General features: G+C 38.7%; 1 protein-coding gene across 3 annotated transcripts in view; it reads right to left on the bottom strand.

Moving 5' to 3' along the window:
- ndrg3b (ndrg family member 3b) overlaps nucleotides 1–16810 on the bottom strand; it is a 57919-nt gene that overhangs the window by 17104 nt on the left and 24005 nt on the right. Inside the window, exon 1 of one of the 3 annotated variants that reach the window (XM_056235331.1) lies at nucleotides 6641–6967. The exons of the other annotated variants lie outside the window; for them this stretch is intronic. Coding sequence (XP_056091306.1) covers nucleotides 6641–6691 — 51 coding nt within the window. The 5' untranslated portion in view covers nucleotides 6692–6967. Of the gene's footprint in view, nucleotides 1–6640; nucleotides 6968–16810 lie in introns of those variants that run through there. 3 annotated transcript variants of the gene reach the window in all.

Consider the following 16810-nt stretch of genomic DNA (forward strand, 5'->3'; position numbering starts at 1 on the left):
TGCAACCAATCAGATGATGACATGTGAATTACCAATAAAAGCACAAAAACGTCAACTGTTTCAGCATGGAGCTGTAGGAGGTCATCCCAACGATGTCTGCATGAATATACAGATAGAAAGGTTTACACAAATGGCCGTTAAACTTATTCTTTGCAAGGAAATATCTTCCCAGCCAGTCAAAAGTAATCTCCAAATCAGGCGCTAGTGGTGTCACAGTGAGGATTTTCCCACTGGTAAATAAGCATGAAACAACACCGGTATTACCGCTAATACTGGGGCGGTATTGTATATATATTGTATATAATTTCACTCGTACTTCGTGTATAGGGAGCAGAGGTACTGACCACACATTTGACAAGATAAGTTAATTTTCCATTATGCTTAGGATCTGATGCGCACCAAATCTTCCGCCATCGTCTTGTCTGTCTTCTCTCTTTAAGCCTAAAGTATACTTCGGTCGAACTAGTCTTTCCACGCTCATGGGCAAAGGAGTATAACTTTGAATAGCTTGCGGAGGAGAGCGCGGAAAAGTAAGTATACCCGGGCCTTTAATCTCGTCACGTGATAAGTGAAATCTGACAGCTCGTGCTGTATGGAGCAGTGCAAACACTAACAGTTTATAGTTTTTATGTCCGTTGACCAACTGACCTAAATAGTTTTTATTTCTATAAAAAAGCAGTGCCTTGGTGGCTAAGTAATGTAATCGGTGTATGGCTGAACACAGAGGAACACAGGTAACACCGTCTAACACAGCAAGCCTATCAGGCGCAGACTCACAGTTAACTCCTTAATGTTTTTTTAGCCTGTTTCCAAACAAATTAATGTCAACGTCAGTCACCCGCTTGAGTTTCATTGCGGTGTAGGTTTCGGCCCACCGTTGATGTTGTTTGTTGTTGCACATCACCACAACCACCACTGCATTATACGTCAAAGTAAAAAAAACAAAAAAACAAACAAAAAAAACTGCCGCCTCGGACAAAATGGACACCTCAGCTACAAGATCACACAAACAGGATGAGGTTTGAACCACAAGACTAAGGTAAGAGGCTAGCGGCACAATTTAGACTCCTAAGAACAGAAGAGCAGCAGGTCCGGCTCTAATCTCATTCCACACACAGCGTGAGGTTTCATTTTTCTGGATATGCCTGCCTGCAGGATCACCAAAAGCAGCGCCATAGGAGACTGACATTGTTTTGATGGAAACCTGCAGACTGCACACACACACTTAAAGAAACACACAAGACCTTAATGACCTTAACTGACGGTCATTATACGCAGGCGCATTCGTTAATAAAGGCAAGAAGAGAAAGCCAAATAATTGATCTCATAGTTGATGTTAACAGACACAGGTAATGCCTCTGATGGTGATGTCTTAAGCAGGAGATCTAGAAATCATGCTAGCAGCTGACACCTGAAGCAAACCACAGCAGCACCGACTGAAGGCAGCTCGTTTAAAAATAGACAAGGCGGTTATGTTTGTGTGCGCACACACACACACACACACACACACACACACATTGCTCTCCATGACATCTCATGTTCGGTGATTGTTTGTCTGATATCTTATCATTCAAACGTCTTCAGAAACAGGTGTTTCTACAGTGGCACCATTTCTACACTGGACGTGAGCAGCCCCAGCCCGTTGTGACATGACAAAACGCGGTCACTCCCCTTTATAATCAAAGCTGTGCACAATGGAAATGGCTGTTGCAATGTGCCAACAGTTGGCGGACACCCAGTTTATTTTTGACGTGCTGAGCAAGAAAAAGCAAGTCTGAATTGATTGCTACTGTATGCATTTTGTATGCTTATATTAAAGGTATAGCGGAGGATTTTCTTTTTCCGGGTGGGTAGTCTATACTATTGGTCCACCTAAGTGTCAATCATTCTGGTCGCATACGCATGTGCACTTTCAGGTGTATTATGTGTGATGAGTTACGGTTTCAGCCATTCCTTTGAAAATGGCTGAGGGTTGAAAGAGAAAAAATGTATACGAAGTGTATGATAAGAAGAGAAAGGCCGCAGGATATAGAAACAAGACCAGAGTGATTTTGTGTGAATATTTCACACGCTGGCGTGCGCTAAAAGCACAGGTTGGGCTTCCCACTGATGCCGCAGTCGCGGAGATTCTACTAGACAGGTAAAGTTTGTCATGCTATTTGGAGAAATCCATTTAAAATCACTGCTAGTAAAAGTTAATGTAAGCTATGATTAGCGATGCTAGCCCTGGCACAAGTCATGCAAATAGACTATTGCGCATGTGCATTTTTTTTTTAAATTGGAGAGGGCGGGTCTTCTCTAAAATTCGGAAAGATCCTCCGCTATACCTTTAATAATAGTAATAATAATAATAACAACAACAACAACTTGTGTGTCTAGTGGTTCACTGAATGATTATTCAAAAATGTGGGGTTGGTATGATTTTTCTTTAAGTCTTAATGAAGTCTCTTGTGCGTAACAATGCTGCATTTATTTGATTAAAAAAACCTGTAAAAACAGTAATATTGTGAAATATAATAAATAAAATTTCCAACAACAATTTTGTATTTTAGTATATTTTAAAATGTAATTTATTCCTGTAATGGTAAAGATGGTAATGAACTTTCAGAAAGAAACATTTCTGATTATTATTATTAATGTTTAAAAACAGTTGTGCTACTTATTATTTTACTGGAAACAGTGATACATTTTTTTTTTCAAGATTTTTTGATGAATGGAAAGTTCAAAAGAACAGCATTAATTTGAAATAGAATCTTTTGTAACATTATAAATGTCTTTACTTGAACTATGCATTGCATCCTTGCTGAATAAAAGTATTTAAAAAATATATAAACACATGCATGCAATAGAAACACTGTTTAAATTTGTTTTTAATTAATGGATACTGGTATTACAACAACATGATCACTTCTGAGTTACTAAGACAACATTACACCACAACAGGCAACCACAAGCCGCAGGGCAGGGATGGAAAAATAAGCGGTTTGGATGAAGCTGAAGGTACAAAAATGGCTAAACGCTAAGCTTTTAATTGTTTTAACTACAAATCATTGGTCAGGAAATTAGCAACATTTAAGCAAATGCACTACTTAAAAAGCCATTGCTTTCTGAGAAAAACATCAAAAACAGAATGAAGTTTTTGGCAGAATATGGGAAGTTTGATTCAGACTGGTTTAGCAGAGTTGTGTGTGGAGTGATGAATCAATGAAACACGAGTTTCATGGTGATGCTCCAGAGCAGATGCTCCAGATAAATGCATCTCTACCACAGTGAAGCATGAAGGAAGAGACTAAGAAGAGACTGTGTCATTGCACGAGGAGCTGCTGGTATTACTGAGCTACTTCATGCTGTGGAGCACAAGAGAATATTGCAGAATGATTTGCTTCCTACAATTGAAAAGCTGTTATCTAAAGAGGAATGATCAGATGTTATTTTCCAGCAAGACAATGCTCCTGCCCAAATTGCAAAGACAACCCAGAAGTGGCTTGAGAACAAGTCCATCAGGCTCATGTTTTGGCCTGGTCAGAATCCAGATTTAAAACCAATAGTGAATATTTGGTCTCACATTAAACTCAAACGAACTGAAAGACATTTTCAACTACTCATGAACAGTTTGAAGCCGTTAACATTAAGAGGAAGAACACTGATTCTTCTTCCTGTAAAAAGCTGTCTGCAAGTTTACCCTCATGGCTTAAATATTTAAAGAAAGCAAAGGGGAAGGCTATTCCATGCCAAATTACTTGATCTAAAGTATTTCTGCAATTCTTGCTAATTTTCTGACCAGTGATTTGTTAATAAAATGGTTAAGGCCATTAAAAGACCTGGTATTCAGGGACAGGCATTGAGGAGGTTTAGATCGTACCTATCAGACTGTATTAGATCGTATTTTGTTTATTTAAAGGTAGGGGGTAGGCAAATTTTTTTTCATAAACACTTTTTGTTATTCTGGTTGAAATTCTCTTTACATCCTGATAGCAATCAATAATAGAAGTGGTCTAAATATTTTTTTTAAATAACATATTTCTTCTGTGGAAGCTTCAGGACCAATAAATGCTTATCCAGTCATTGCATTCGGTCCAAATGCAATGATATTATGTGTCCTACTTGCCTGTCAACATATGCATTTCCAGACTTTGCACGACATCAGCGCATTTCATGAGGCTATGCAGATGCCTGTTTGTAGACAGACAGTCACCGAGCGCCACAAACAAACAGCAGCCACCTTTAACAGTTCCTCCACCAAAACAATGAGCTTATGTTGTGTTCACACCATGTCATCATGGTTTAGCTTCTGTGTATTTAACCGATCTTCTATTGTGCTACAATCCATCACACTCTTTAAGGTTACAAAACTGGACTTTTGGTTGTACCTAGAATATCTAAGTACAGTAAAGGAGGAAAATCGTTTTCACATTGGCTCCTTAACTCTGGAATAGCCATCCTGATAATGTTCGGGGCTCAGACAAATCTCTTTATCCAAGCATTCACAAAATACATCTCATAACCTTGTACTCCAGTTATATCAAATGAAATGCACATGATTATCTTTTGCTTGAAATGTTATGAATAGCAGCTACGCTAATTATTTTTAATTCGCTTTTCGGTTTTGACCTTGAGATACCTATCGCGAGGTAACTAGAGATTACGTCAGCTTCAGTTTTCAGCCTCTTACGAAAATTTCAGATGCCCCAACACATGTGAAGAGATGACGCCAATTCTGAATCAACATGCACCACTGACAAATTGTCTATATTGTAATCATTACGATCACAACTTGTTATAACTGCTTTAATGAGATCATTGTTTCTACCTAAATTAATACATGATGTTAGCTAACTGCATGATTTGTATTATCTTAGAACTGTACATTTCTGGATATATGGACTTTACTTGGACTCAGTCCCCTCTGATAACAAATTACTTTGTAATGTAATGTAGAACATGCATTTTCTGTAAAGCTGCTTTGAAATGATATGTATTGTGAAAAGTGCTATACAAATAAATGTGAATTTAAAAGCAGTTATTATTAAGTTAGGGAGGTTAGTAAACCTGTGCATAGCTATGGAAGCTTTTTTCCGCCACAGAATGAAAAATAAAAAAGGTAATTGCGACTTTTTATCTCGCAATTCTGACCTTATTTCTCAGAATTGCGTGATATAAAGTCGCAATTGCGTGTTATAAAGTCAGAATTGCGAGATATAAAAAGTCAGAATTGCGAGATATAAAGTCAGAATTGCGAGATATAAAAAGTCAGAATTGCGAGATATAAAGTCAGAATTGCGAGATATTAAAAGTCAGAATTGCGAGATATAAAGTCGCAATTCCGTGTTATAAAGTCAAAATTACGAGATATAAAGTCAGAATTGTGAGATATAAAGTCAGAATTGATTGATATAAAGTCGAAATTGATTGATATAAAGTCGAAATTGCGTGTTGTAAAATCAGAATTGTGAGATATAAACTATTCTGAGGGGGAAAAAGTTAGTCTTTTTTCCCCCTTAGAATTGGCCTGATAACTCGCAATTGTGAGTTTATATCTCACAATTCTGAGAAACGATGTCTTTTTTTCTCATATTTGCGACGCAATTGCGACTTTATTTGTCAGAATTGCGACTTTATATCTCGCAATTGCGACTTTATTTATCACAAATTCTGACTTCATATCTCGCAATTGTGAGATAAAAAGTCGCAATTATTATTATTCTTTTTTTTTTTATTCAGTGGCGGAAACAAGCTTCCATACATAGCTTCTACAAGACACAGATTTTATTTTTGTCTGTTCAAACGTAACACAGTAAGAATGTGATCTAAATGGGCAAAATGACAATCCCAATGCTACTACTTAGTTCAGCATCATGTGTTATACTGATGGAAAATGCATTACATTGATACTGGAGAAGCATGCATAGTTCAATTTTATTCCTTTCAGCTTGCCAATAAAATGACCAAAATTTGATTTAAGTTGGTGTCATTATTTGATTATCCATGCTGCATCTCAAGTGACAGTATGCAGCTAATAAGCAGCAGATAATTAAAATCAGGTTTTTTGAAGAGAAGGAGGAGGATTGGTGACGGCAGCCAAAAAGTTGCTTTAAAAGAGGTAGAACAAATTTATTTTACAGAAAATTAATAATGAATATCATGTATACAGTACGTGCATTATAACAATATGTGTTAAGTAAATCAATTAATTATTATACTCTTCACATAGCACATACATTTCTTTACATTTATGCATTTGGCAGATGCTTTTATCCACAGCGACTTGCATTACATTCAATCAATACATTTTTATCAGTTGCATTCCCTGACAATTGAACCCATTGCTATCACCATGCTCCACGCTTTAAATAACACTACAGCATCACACACACACTCAAAGGCCTCCCTTTGACACTACAGACACAAAAGCACAAAGATAAAAACACACACACATCACACGTAAACAACTGTCAGACAAAAGGCAGATAACGCCCATCGTTCACCCACACTACCTACGACAGACACGACTCAAACTCCAGCACTCAAGCACAGGCGTGAGAGCTTGAACTGTTCATATCGGCAAAGTTCCCGCTGGTGCTTCAGAGGGAAAGCAACAGGCTACTCCTGGACAAAACACACTCTTTCTGTTAACACTCACCACGGCAGTCACTGCACAGGAAACCTGGTCGATGTCCAGCTCTGCTGTCATGTTTCATCCAGCGATTACAGAACAGACGCTTTCTCCTGTTCCCTCTTCTCACTCTTCTCAGAGAGAGGGGCGGTGGAAGGAGGTTAGGGAGGGGACAGTCGCAATTAAGAGAAACAAGAGAGATAGGATCAAGACAACAGGGCAGCCCGTTGCTTCGAACACCCACCGATAACAAATAAAAGGTCTTTTCCCCCTCAATAGCAGCCGACGTTGCAGGATAAGAGAGGGATCCAAAGCAAAGCAGACGTATAAATGCCTGGAGAGTGTGTTTGAGAGCAATGACTGTTAGATATGGAGGGCACTCAAGCGGCTCTAATTGGATTTACAGGGTCAGGTGGAGGGGGTGGGCTGTGTAAATCTCAGCTTCTGTTTCAGTGTGCGAGTGTGCAAGGTGATAAGGGTGATTATTAGGAAATGTAATTATTAGAGGAGGATAAATCCGTCCAAAAGTAAAACCGTCAAGTGAACAGAACACGTGGTAACATCCAAGCTGCTGTTGCCATAGTGACAGGAATGGACAACTGCATACGGCGACAATACATGCATGGATATCTCCAAATGTCTTCGCTATTGTGTTTCAAGACAGAAAATGTAAAAGGAGAATATATTAAAGGTACTGGTGTGGGAAATGTGTTCGTCTTCCACAGTGCAGAGTTGGTTAATCCTGAGCTTAACCTCCTCTGGTTTTCCTGTCCGGAGAGCGCAGCCTGGCTGCAGTGCTGGGGAACTGTCCTGAGCAATGAGGAGGCGGTGTTTCCAATTGCAATTTTCAAATGAAAATAAGATGACAGTTTCCTACAGGTATGAGGTTTTTTAAACATATCCGTTCTGCTGTTTGATAATGTCAGAGGTTTAGGATTAGGATACAATACCATTTCTGGATTGCATCAAGAAGTTACACTGACATTTTTAGGCACTATATCACTCCCTACAATGTCGAAGTTCCCTACACATTTAGGAGAGCAATAAGTTAAAGGTAGGGTAGGCAATTTCATAGAGGCTAGCAATAGCAAGCTAACTTTGAAATCATGAGATCCCACTTCAGAGTGTCTCCAAAGCCACGCCTCCTCCAAAACACACTTAAACGCACACAGCAGAGTCTGCAAAGCGTCTGCAAATCGCAAAAAGTATATTTAAAAAAAAAAAAAAAAAAAACTTTTCGCAGGTAATTTAATATTAATGAAAGAAAAGGACACTAAAGAGTATTTAGAGTACACACACGCCTCCAGGAGCTCGGCTGTTTTCGGAAAGACTCGGTACATGTTGTGTTCCCATGAACATGTTATGTTCCCATGAACATGTTATGTTCCCTTTAAAAAGTGCACTTTGTAAGTTTTAAAGTACATTTTAAAGCATATTTAATAATCTTTTGTCCTGCTTTAAAGTAGTACACATATTTGTTGACTAACATACTAAAATACTTGATTATAATTTTAACTGTATCGCTATGCGTTTTTCAATATTAAATATAAAGTTAAAATATTTAAAAATGTGCGTACTGCAATTGTACGTACTGTGCAAACCTGGCGTTAAGACTTGTTTTGGCCAGAAAAAAAGCTTCAACAAGAACTTCCAAACAAGAAGTGACCAATTTATGGGTAAATCTAAAACAGAAAAATAGTACAACAATAGACCGTCAAGCAATAAAATGTGCTTTTAAATAACAGCAAAGCTGTCTCTTGAATGGCATACTAACATTCAATATTGTCTGTCCAAAATTGATGAGTGCAGCTTATTTCAGACAAATTACAGAAATTAATCAGAACATACAAATATCTATTTTACTTGATTTCAAGTACCTCAAAAAAAAAAAAAAAAATACTTCATGAACCTTAAAAGATATTCCAGCAATTTGTGTTGTTGTTTGATTTAGTTTACTTCATGTAACTACCAAACAAACACGTTCTTCCATTTTCAGCGGTCAGATTGTACGCTTTGTTGCCTTTCACATCAATGACAAAAACATTCTGCAAACATACTGTAGATCAGAATAACAACATGGCGTGAAAGCTATTAAACTCCAGTTCAAATTCAATGTTAGAGTAAAAAGGACATGAGTTTGGCTCAGTAACCATCGCTAATCTCCAGCGTGCTCAACTCTGACTGACGTGAACGAGAGCATTGAGACAGAGGAAATCATCAAGCAGGGTATAATAGGTCAATGGACCAGAGGACAGCCAAGTATTAAATGAGAAAGAGGGCGTGGAGATGACAGAGAGTGCGTACAAGTAAGTGTGAAGGGTGTAATCTCATTCCCAGCTCTCACAGAATGATGCTGCTCTTATAATTCAACAATGAAGTCATCCTGGATTTAATCCTAGTCATCTGCCTTAGATAAACATCTGCAACCATGTCTGCTACTGCTGATGTGTGATTTGGATTTGGTCTGATTAGGGACAGAAAACGGACCTTGAATTCAATAAACACATATATAGGCACATTTGAATATTGTCATAGTATGAACAAATACTATTGTCATTCACATATTTACTGTTCGATATAACCTGATGTGGAAACACTGGAGTGCTCACTGCAAAAGTCAACCTACAAGGAAGGCATACTTGACCTAGATTACATCAGATGGTGTACCTTGCAATTCAATAACAATGCAAATGGTTGGTAAAATAGGTCATCTTAGATGATAATCATTAGTGTCATGCAACAATTCAGCTACTCTGAGATAAGCAGTGCACCTGATGCTCACAGATGATCCAGAGAAATGGGATACAACAGAATTTTAAATGTTACATTTTAAAAAGAGTCTGAATACTTGTGTCCATGTGGTATTTCAGTTTTTTTCTTTTTTGCAGTTATCTTTTACTTTGTCATTGTGGCGTATGGAGTGTAGATTGATGTGAAAAATTAATTGGTCACACTTTATGTTAAGTGTCTTTAACTACCATGTACTAACTAGGGATGTTGCGATCCGTGTGCAGAATGATGCGCTTGAAGAAACATGGAGTCACGGCGCACAGCATTCGCATTGGAAAGTTCAAAGCAAAAGGGAAGAGATATTGATGCTTCGTGTATTATATCTCTGCAATAGTTTAGAGCTTAGAATTTCAGTTACTATGCGCGAGAAGAACAATTCATAGCGCTCTCTACTCCAGTGTTGTGATCTAACAGACACACCCGGGAGAAAGTTACATGATTTAGAAACAGCAATAAACTCCAGCAAGATAAAGTCCTTTTATCCAAAACCATAGACCTTTATCTACAGATCAAGTATAGGCCTAATAATAGAATCATTGAAAAATCTTGGGGAGAGTTTCATCGTAACTGAACGCGACACGCAGATGAATGCTGAATGGAGAATGACAGACAGCCTCAGCGGAGAGAAGAGAGTTTATGTGGACTTGTGAATTTACCGACTTAAATATTCATCTGTACCTTAAACCATGGAGTGGCTTTAGAAACGTTATACTATAGTGCAGTGTTTCAGGCAAAAAGGTTGAGGAACCCTGGTCTAAAACACTGTGCTCGTGGCTCCGATACTTTCATTTTTGCCTGGATCGGATATCGGTCAGACAAGACCAATCCAAAATCCGATATTGTGCGTATACTATTCTGTGTTATTGATAACATTGATAAGCACCACAAAGTTTATGTGCACTAAATTTTGACCAAACGGAGGGTAAAAACGGAAAGAAACTGTTCTGTCAGTTATGTCCAACCTCCTGAAGCAAAACAGTCCCGTACAGGTAAGAATTAAAACTGTTGCCGTATTTTTCCATTTTTACCATAATGCTGTTTAAAGAGTAAACAAATTATGATTTTCATTGATACAATAACTGTTCTGCTAATAACCCTCTGTTGATCCGACTGTCTATGGCCGGGATACAAAAACGAGGAATAATCTATCGTTTTTACGAAAGCCCTGGAGCTTCCAAAATACTTTTGCTGACAAATAAACATGAATTTCTCGGCCCAAGAAACACGGAGAATGAGTAAACATTGTTCATTTACGTGTACTGATACTGTAACAATACAAAGCAGGTTGAAAACCGGTGGTTAAACTTTCATGTGCCCAAGGCAAGCATATATATTATTACATTGTACTTGTATTTTAAGATACCTAGCCTACATATATTACAGCTGTAATTAATTTCAGTAATTACATTTATAAATTAACTGTTGACCTTTTCCTTATCCCTTAACCCACCCTTAAACCTAACTAACCACACAACCTGTCCCTAACCTCACCTGTATCCCACCTCAATAACAGCTCAAGTGTTTTGCAATATAACATGAACACAATGAGTATTGTACATCTTTTTTTTATGTACGTACATAGTAGTTAAAGACGCCTAATATAAATTGTGACAAAATAATTTTAGCATAATTCTGCAACAAAAAAATTACATAATGAATCGGTCTGAATACGGTCTGAATGCACTAAAATCACCATGACCTCAGATGGAAACAGACCTTGAAGAGTTAAACACAAACCACCATAAGTAAATGTTATATCCTCATTCCTTTTGTTCCTGTAATGAAATCACATCAACATTCTGTGATGCAAATTTCCAATCACTCCAACCGCGTTTGAACAATAAAAACTCACAACAAAAAGCCTGTGAGGTGCAACAAAGGCCATGGGGATCACAAGCACATGAGGAATAAAACCTGCATAATGATCGAGAATGTAAATGAGCCTGATCTTTGAACATATGAACGTAACCCAAAAAGATGGGTTAACCCTTGACATTTCAGACGGTGTAACCTTGTCCCAGGATGCACCTGAGGCTCTGATGGATGAGTGAGTGGGGAGAACAAGGATTTCCCTCCCATTACGAAGTGCAAAGAAAGCCCCCCGTGCAGCGGCCCACGCGTGTACACCCCAGCGCTGGAACACACCCCTGATCAGCGTAACTGTACGCAGGAGTGTGTGCTTGAGAGCGGCCACATCAAGCAGCAGGTGTATCCTGCCACAGCAGCAGTTGAGGATGCTCCAAATCTGACACGCTGTCAGACAGAGATGAGAGAGCCAGAGAGGTTTGATCTCAGACATTAAAATGTCAGCTCTGTCTCTTCAGTGTCTGACGACTACAAAACGTGATGTTAAAAGAGAATGCAATACTCTTTATCACCCACAGAAGGCAGCATGCATCACCACACTACTTGCCTTCATTTTCCTCACAAAAATGTCTATTGCGGCAAGCGTACTTGGCAACGCAAACAGGTTAACTTAGTTAATATTCGCTAATGGATTAAGTATCATGAACTAAGACTAAAAAATGCTTTTGCTATGCTCTGGCCAAAACACTGCATTGGCCTAAACATCATTATAAAATAGATATTATAATACTCACTGGCCAAAATCAATGTCATGGAAATATCATGCTAAAATACACAGTATTGAAATACCTTGTCACTTATTAACTGTTGTTTAATTACTCTTTCAGGGACTATATCTTCTGAAGGAGTAGGGATGATCAATTAATAAAAAAATCTTATTTCACATTCATTTTAGTCAATACTGAGTTCATGGTTATTTTCAAATTACTCATCAACTTAATGTATTTTTAAAACTTTATAAAAATGTTTTATGCGAGACACTACAGGCACAAACACTTTTTTCATGCATCTGTCAATTTTGAGATTTTGGGCTTTTTGGCTTTACATTGAGTGTATTTTCAGATAACATCCAAAAAACACTTTTAAGTGTATCTTTTATAGCACTTTATCTATTTGCGTCTGTAGATTTCAATTACAGTACCTTTAAAGGCCGTTTTCTCAAAATGAGTTTCAGTAACACGTTCATACACCAAACTTTACAGTATTATTCCTATCTATATTCTGAAGGTTTTTACTGAGTGGTTTGTAAATCAGCTAAAAAAAATCCCCTTTTTATTCAGGCTCTTTCAGACAGTATTTTCTGAGTTATGGAGGGATACAAAGAGATATCCAATCTCCCTTCTTTAAAAACCTGTGAATCCAATATGTCAAAAAATAAACAAACAAGACTTTATTCAATGTTCAATTTTTGTATTTTTGTTCTAGAAACGTATGCCTATGAATGCAGATTTAATTAGATAATGCCTCGTTTTGCCAAATGTTTGCAATGCTTAAATGTAATCAATCAACTGGGGAAGTATATGGTGATATAGTAGTTATCTTTTTTTACCGTATTTACCTGGGGTGTTATGTATAGTTGTAACAGTCTTTCAAAAGCAATAAGGCACTCGAGATTGTTATTGTGGGCGGAAATGGCATTGCGTGCAATCTCTCGTACCTTATATGACCAGCTTTGTGAATTACATAATTGCTGCTAGAGATTAAACTCATAACCCGTAAACATGCTTTTGTGTTTACGAGCAATAGAGAAAGAAAAAAACTGTAGCATACAGCAGATACGATGGTAATAATGAGACTAAACGGTCATCTCTTGTGCCTGTCCGGTAGAGTGAGCGTCACGCCTGACTAAACACATCCGCTGCCCCGTGTGCCATCTGACCCGATGCCACATCCCCACAGAACCAGTGCTGTGTTATCAGCTAGACACTGGGAGAGAAAGCTCGCATAGCTACTGATGCGGTTTGCTATTTGTTTGGCTAGAAGACCAAACGGCATTAACAAAACAGATGTCATTTAGGCTCATTTAAGTAATTTGTTTAAAAAAAAATCTGAAACATACTGTACAAATCAAGCACAGACCCAGACATAATTCTCCACATTGTGTGAGAACAGCTTGTCTGTTCCATGTATTTACACTGCCCTCTTCTGGAGAAGCCCAACAGGTGTCAGCTTACGTCATCCACAGAGACCCATTCACATCTCACACTCAACCACCACACCGTCACCATAGCAACTGCTCTTCATAACGCTGGCAACTATAAAAGCTAAGGAAAAGATCAGGCATTATCGGGCTTCAGGGAACCGTTCGGCCTGGACTCTTCAGGCAGAGTTTAGATGCTAATGATTTACTTTGGTTCATTTTTATAGTAGTTTCCTCTTTCTCCCTTCGGAGGAGTTCAGAGACGTTTTGTTATGTAATAGTTCAAGTCCTCCTGTTGCATAGTTACCAGCTCTAGTAGAAACCCGATAGAAAAAAAAGATCAACTTTTACATTGCAACACGGAAGAGCACATGTACAAACACTATGGTTTACGACTCTATGTACTCATCATCCCTGTCTATATTCCATTCGTATGTCTAGTTACACACTCCGCGTCCTCTCAGGTTTGTGAATGTGTGATGATGATGATGTAATTCTCGTCTGAGATGCCGGTCTAATGTACCTGGCGAGGTTAAAATTAAACCTGTGAATGCTGGCATGATCCTCGCTGGTGCAAATTATGACAAATTACGGTGTAATTCAACACACTCTAAAAATACTCCAAATGAGACTCGCTCATTTTCTGGAATTTGCAAAATGCTGTGGAAAGTCAAAATGGTTAAATCTAGCTAAAATCACTTGGTATGGCATCTCCTCTTAAACACTTTTACGGAAAATCCACACGTCACTTAGAGCCGTGACACACCAAGCATCTGTCGGGCTGGTTTTGCAGTGTGTTCCACACGTCGACTCGCGTCAGGGGTAGTTCGCCCGATTCCGCAAACACGTAAGAGAGATCACTCTGATTGGCTGTTCAGTTTAGCGAACGAGTCAGTACACGAGAATAAAAGCAAAAGTGATGAAAGCGAGCAAAGTCAAGATGGCACAGACAAAAGGCTTTTTTAATTTTATGTCATCTTACCTGAGCATTCAAATATTTCATAACAACATGAGCCGCCTGCTATGAAGAAAGTGATCAGCATGATTGATATTCAAAATGGTAAGCAAGCGCCGGTTTGTTTAGGGTTTGTATATCTGCAGTGCTAATTTCGGTTTCTATTTTTGAATGGTGATAATAGACTACTGATACCTGCTGCTATAGACAGTTATTTCCCTACACGCAGGCACAGAACTAGTTGACAGTCAGCTGTAGTCCTTTTGGTTTGTTCAAGAGCAGATTTTTGCCAGATGCAGCTGACGCGAGGCGACTGGCTTTCGTAGCCAGTGGCTATTTGTCGTTGGCTTGGTGTATCACGGCCTTTAGGACTTGCTTTTTCCTGGGTGAAATTGGACTACAACTGCCCTGCACCTGCTAGGGCTCAAATGTCAATCTGATCAGGTTTAAGACAATGGAGAATGCAGAGGACAATGAATAATGAAGAGCTGGTGAGCAGCACTGACAGCAATGTGCTGCTATCTGGAAAAGATAGAGCCTAGGGTAGGAGAATAAACACAACCGAAATGAGCAGTCAATTGTGACAAAACCCTAAAAACATTTTTTTGTAAATATGAGGAGAAGGGAAGACTGGAGTCTTGAAGGAGAGCGATTCTGAGTAAATGGTGTTCTGCACCACCGGGCTTCCCTTAAAGACTCAACTTTAGATGTAATAGTAAGTGAACTGGTGGTAACAACAAAAAAACATGCTATTCACAAACCATACACAAGATATATTTGCTTAATCCTCATGAAATTATATAATAATAAAAAATACAGACAGACAAAGATCAATAATAATAATAAAAAAAGAGCATGCTACTTTTATTTAGTAATTTGTTGTTGTTTATCAACTGATTATAATTTAACTACTTAACTAACTACTGATTGTTTTTAACTAATTTGCAAACAGTTATGCCGAGTTCAGACTGCACAATTTTCAAAATAATCGGGTCACTGTTGTTTTCACACTGCATGACTATCTGGGGTAACATTCAGTTGCTGCTGTGTTCACACTGCACGATGGATCGGCGACAGGAGGTTTCACACTGCATGACTTTACAAAAGAAAGAATCGCCGACAACTTCTGCCTGGTCCGCAAACTACGTTTCACAACCAAACAAACGCGAGAAGTGATAGGGAAATAATGGAAGATCACGCGTGCGTGAGACCGGAGTTCTCGCGCGACACTGAATTTGTTATTAAAAATGATAGCCTACAAATTGTCTGTGCACTGATTTGTAGCGAAAATGAAAGAAAAAAATTATAAACAGTTTATGCAGGAGGGGAGCAAGGACTGTGTTTTGCAAAGAGAGTTGGGGGTAAATAAATAATTTTGCAAATGTCCTGCTGTTGCTGCTGGTCATGCAAATGTTTGTGCTTTGTTTCTGTTTGATATAATTGTAAATATAAGCCTATCTATTAAAATACTGATATTCTGGTCTATAACTCCTCCCCGAACAGCCTGCTGTCCTGTATCTTGCTCTCTCATTGGCTGTCGGTCATCGCCGATGTAGTTTTCAGTCAGAACACATTAGGCTTGTTTGAGATGAGCAAAATCTGCGCAGAACCGATCACCGGTGATCAGCGCGAGATGCATGCCGGTTAGAAATGTGTCCGAGTGCGGTCCGCCTTGCTCTGATGTCATGCTGACGTGAGTCAAAAAACTCTCGCGACCGCAAGGCGCACGTGTCGGATTCTGCAGTCGCGCGCAGTTGCTCTCCACCGACTACGCTGATCAAAAGCATGATGGGAAACGACTTGCTGACGGCACAGCTTAATGCTCATTGGTTTAAACAACCGTGATGTATTGTTCTCTTTTAAAATGTTTGATTTTAAAACTCTGATATCATGTTTTATGTGTATAGATTATGTGTGGATATCCCCAAACTCTCAGACAGTGCGATCTATTTGATGTAAAAAAAAATTTTTAATTAAAAATAAAAACACATATCTGTAAAGAAAAAAATTTATTCATAAACATATTGACCTATTTAAAATGGAATTAAATAAGTACTTTGAGTGTCTTGTTCATTATATTTATTTTCATATTCAAGCAACAAAACTTAAAATACATCCAGTTTATTAGCAACACCGTGCACGAGCGTGAATCCCGCGAATCCCGCGATATCCGCCTTTGATCTCACAGGTGTCAGATCCACTGCGAGAAGAGCGATCTGTCCGGCTTGCCTGCGCTTTTTTCACTCCTCCTCTCACTGCAGCCGCCTACTCTCGACTACATTTCAGGCGAGGCAAGGCGCATCTCAAACAAGCCTAGTCACACAGCAGGATTGTGAATCGCCGACAGGTCCAGATATTTAGCATGCCAAATATCTCACGGGCATCGGCGACTCGTCGGCGATTCTCTCAGATCGTGTCTTTGCTCATTCACACTGCGTGATTGTCA

Source organism: Rhinichthys klamathensis, unplaced genomic scaffold, assembly GCF_029890125.1.
Source record: "Rhinichthys klamathensis goyatoka isolate OS25496 unplaced genomic scaffold, OSU_Roscu_1.1 h1tg000419l_1, whole genome shotgun sequence".
In the NCBI taxonomy this organism is placed as follows: Eukaryota; Metazoa; Chordata; class Actinopteri; order Cypriniformes; family Leuciscidae; genus Rhinichthys; species Rhinichthys klamathensis.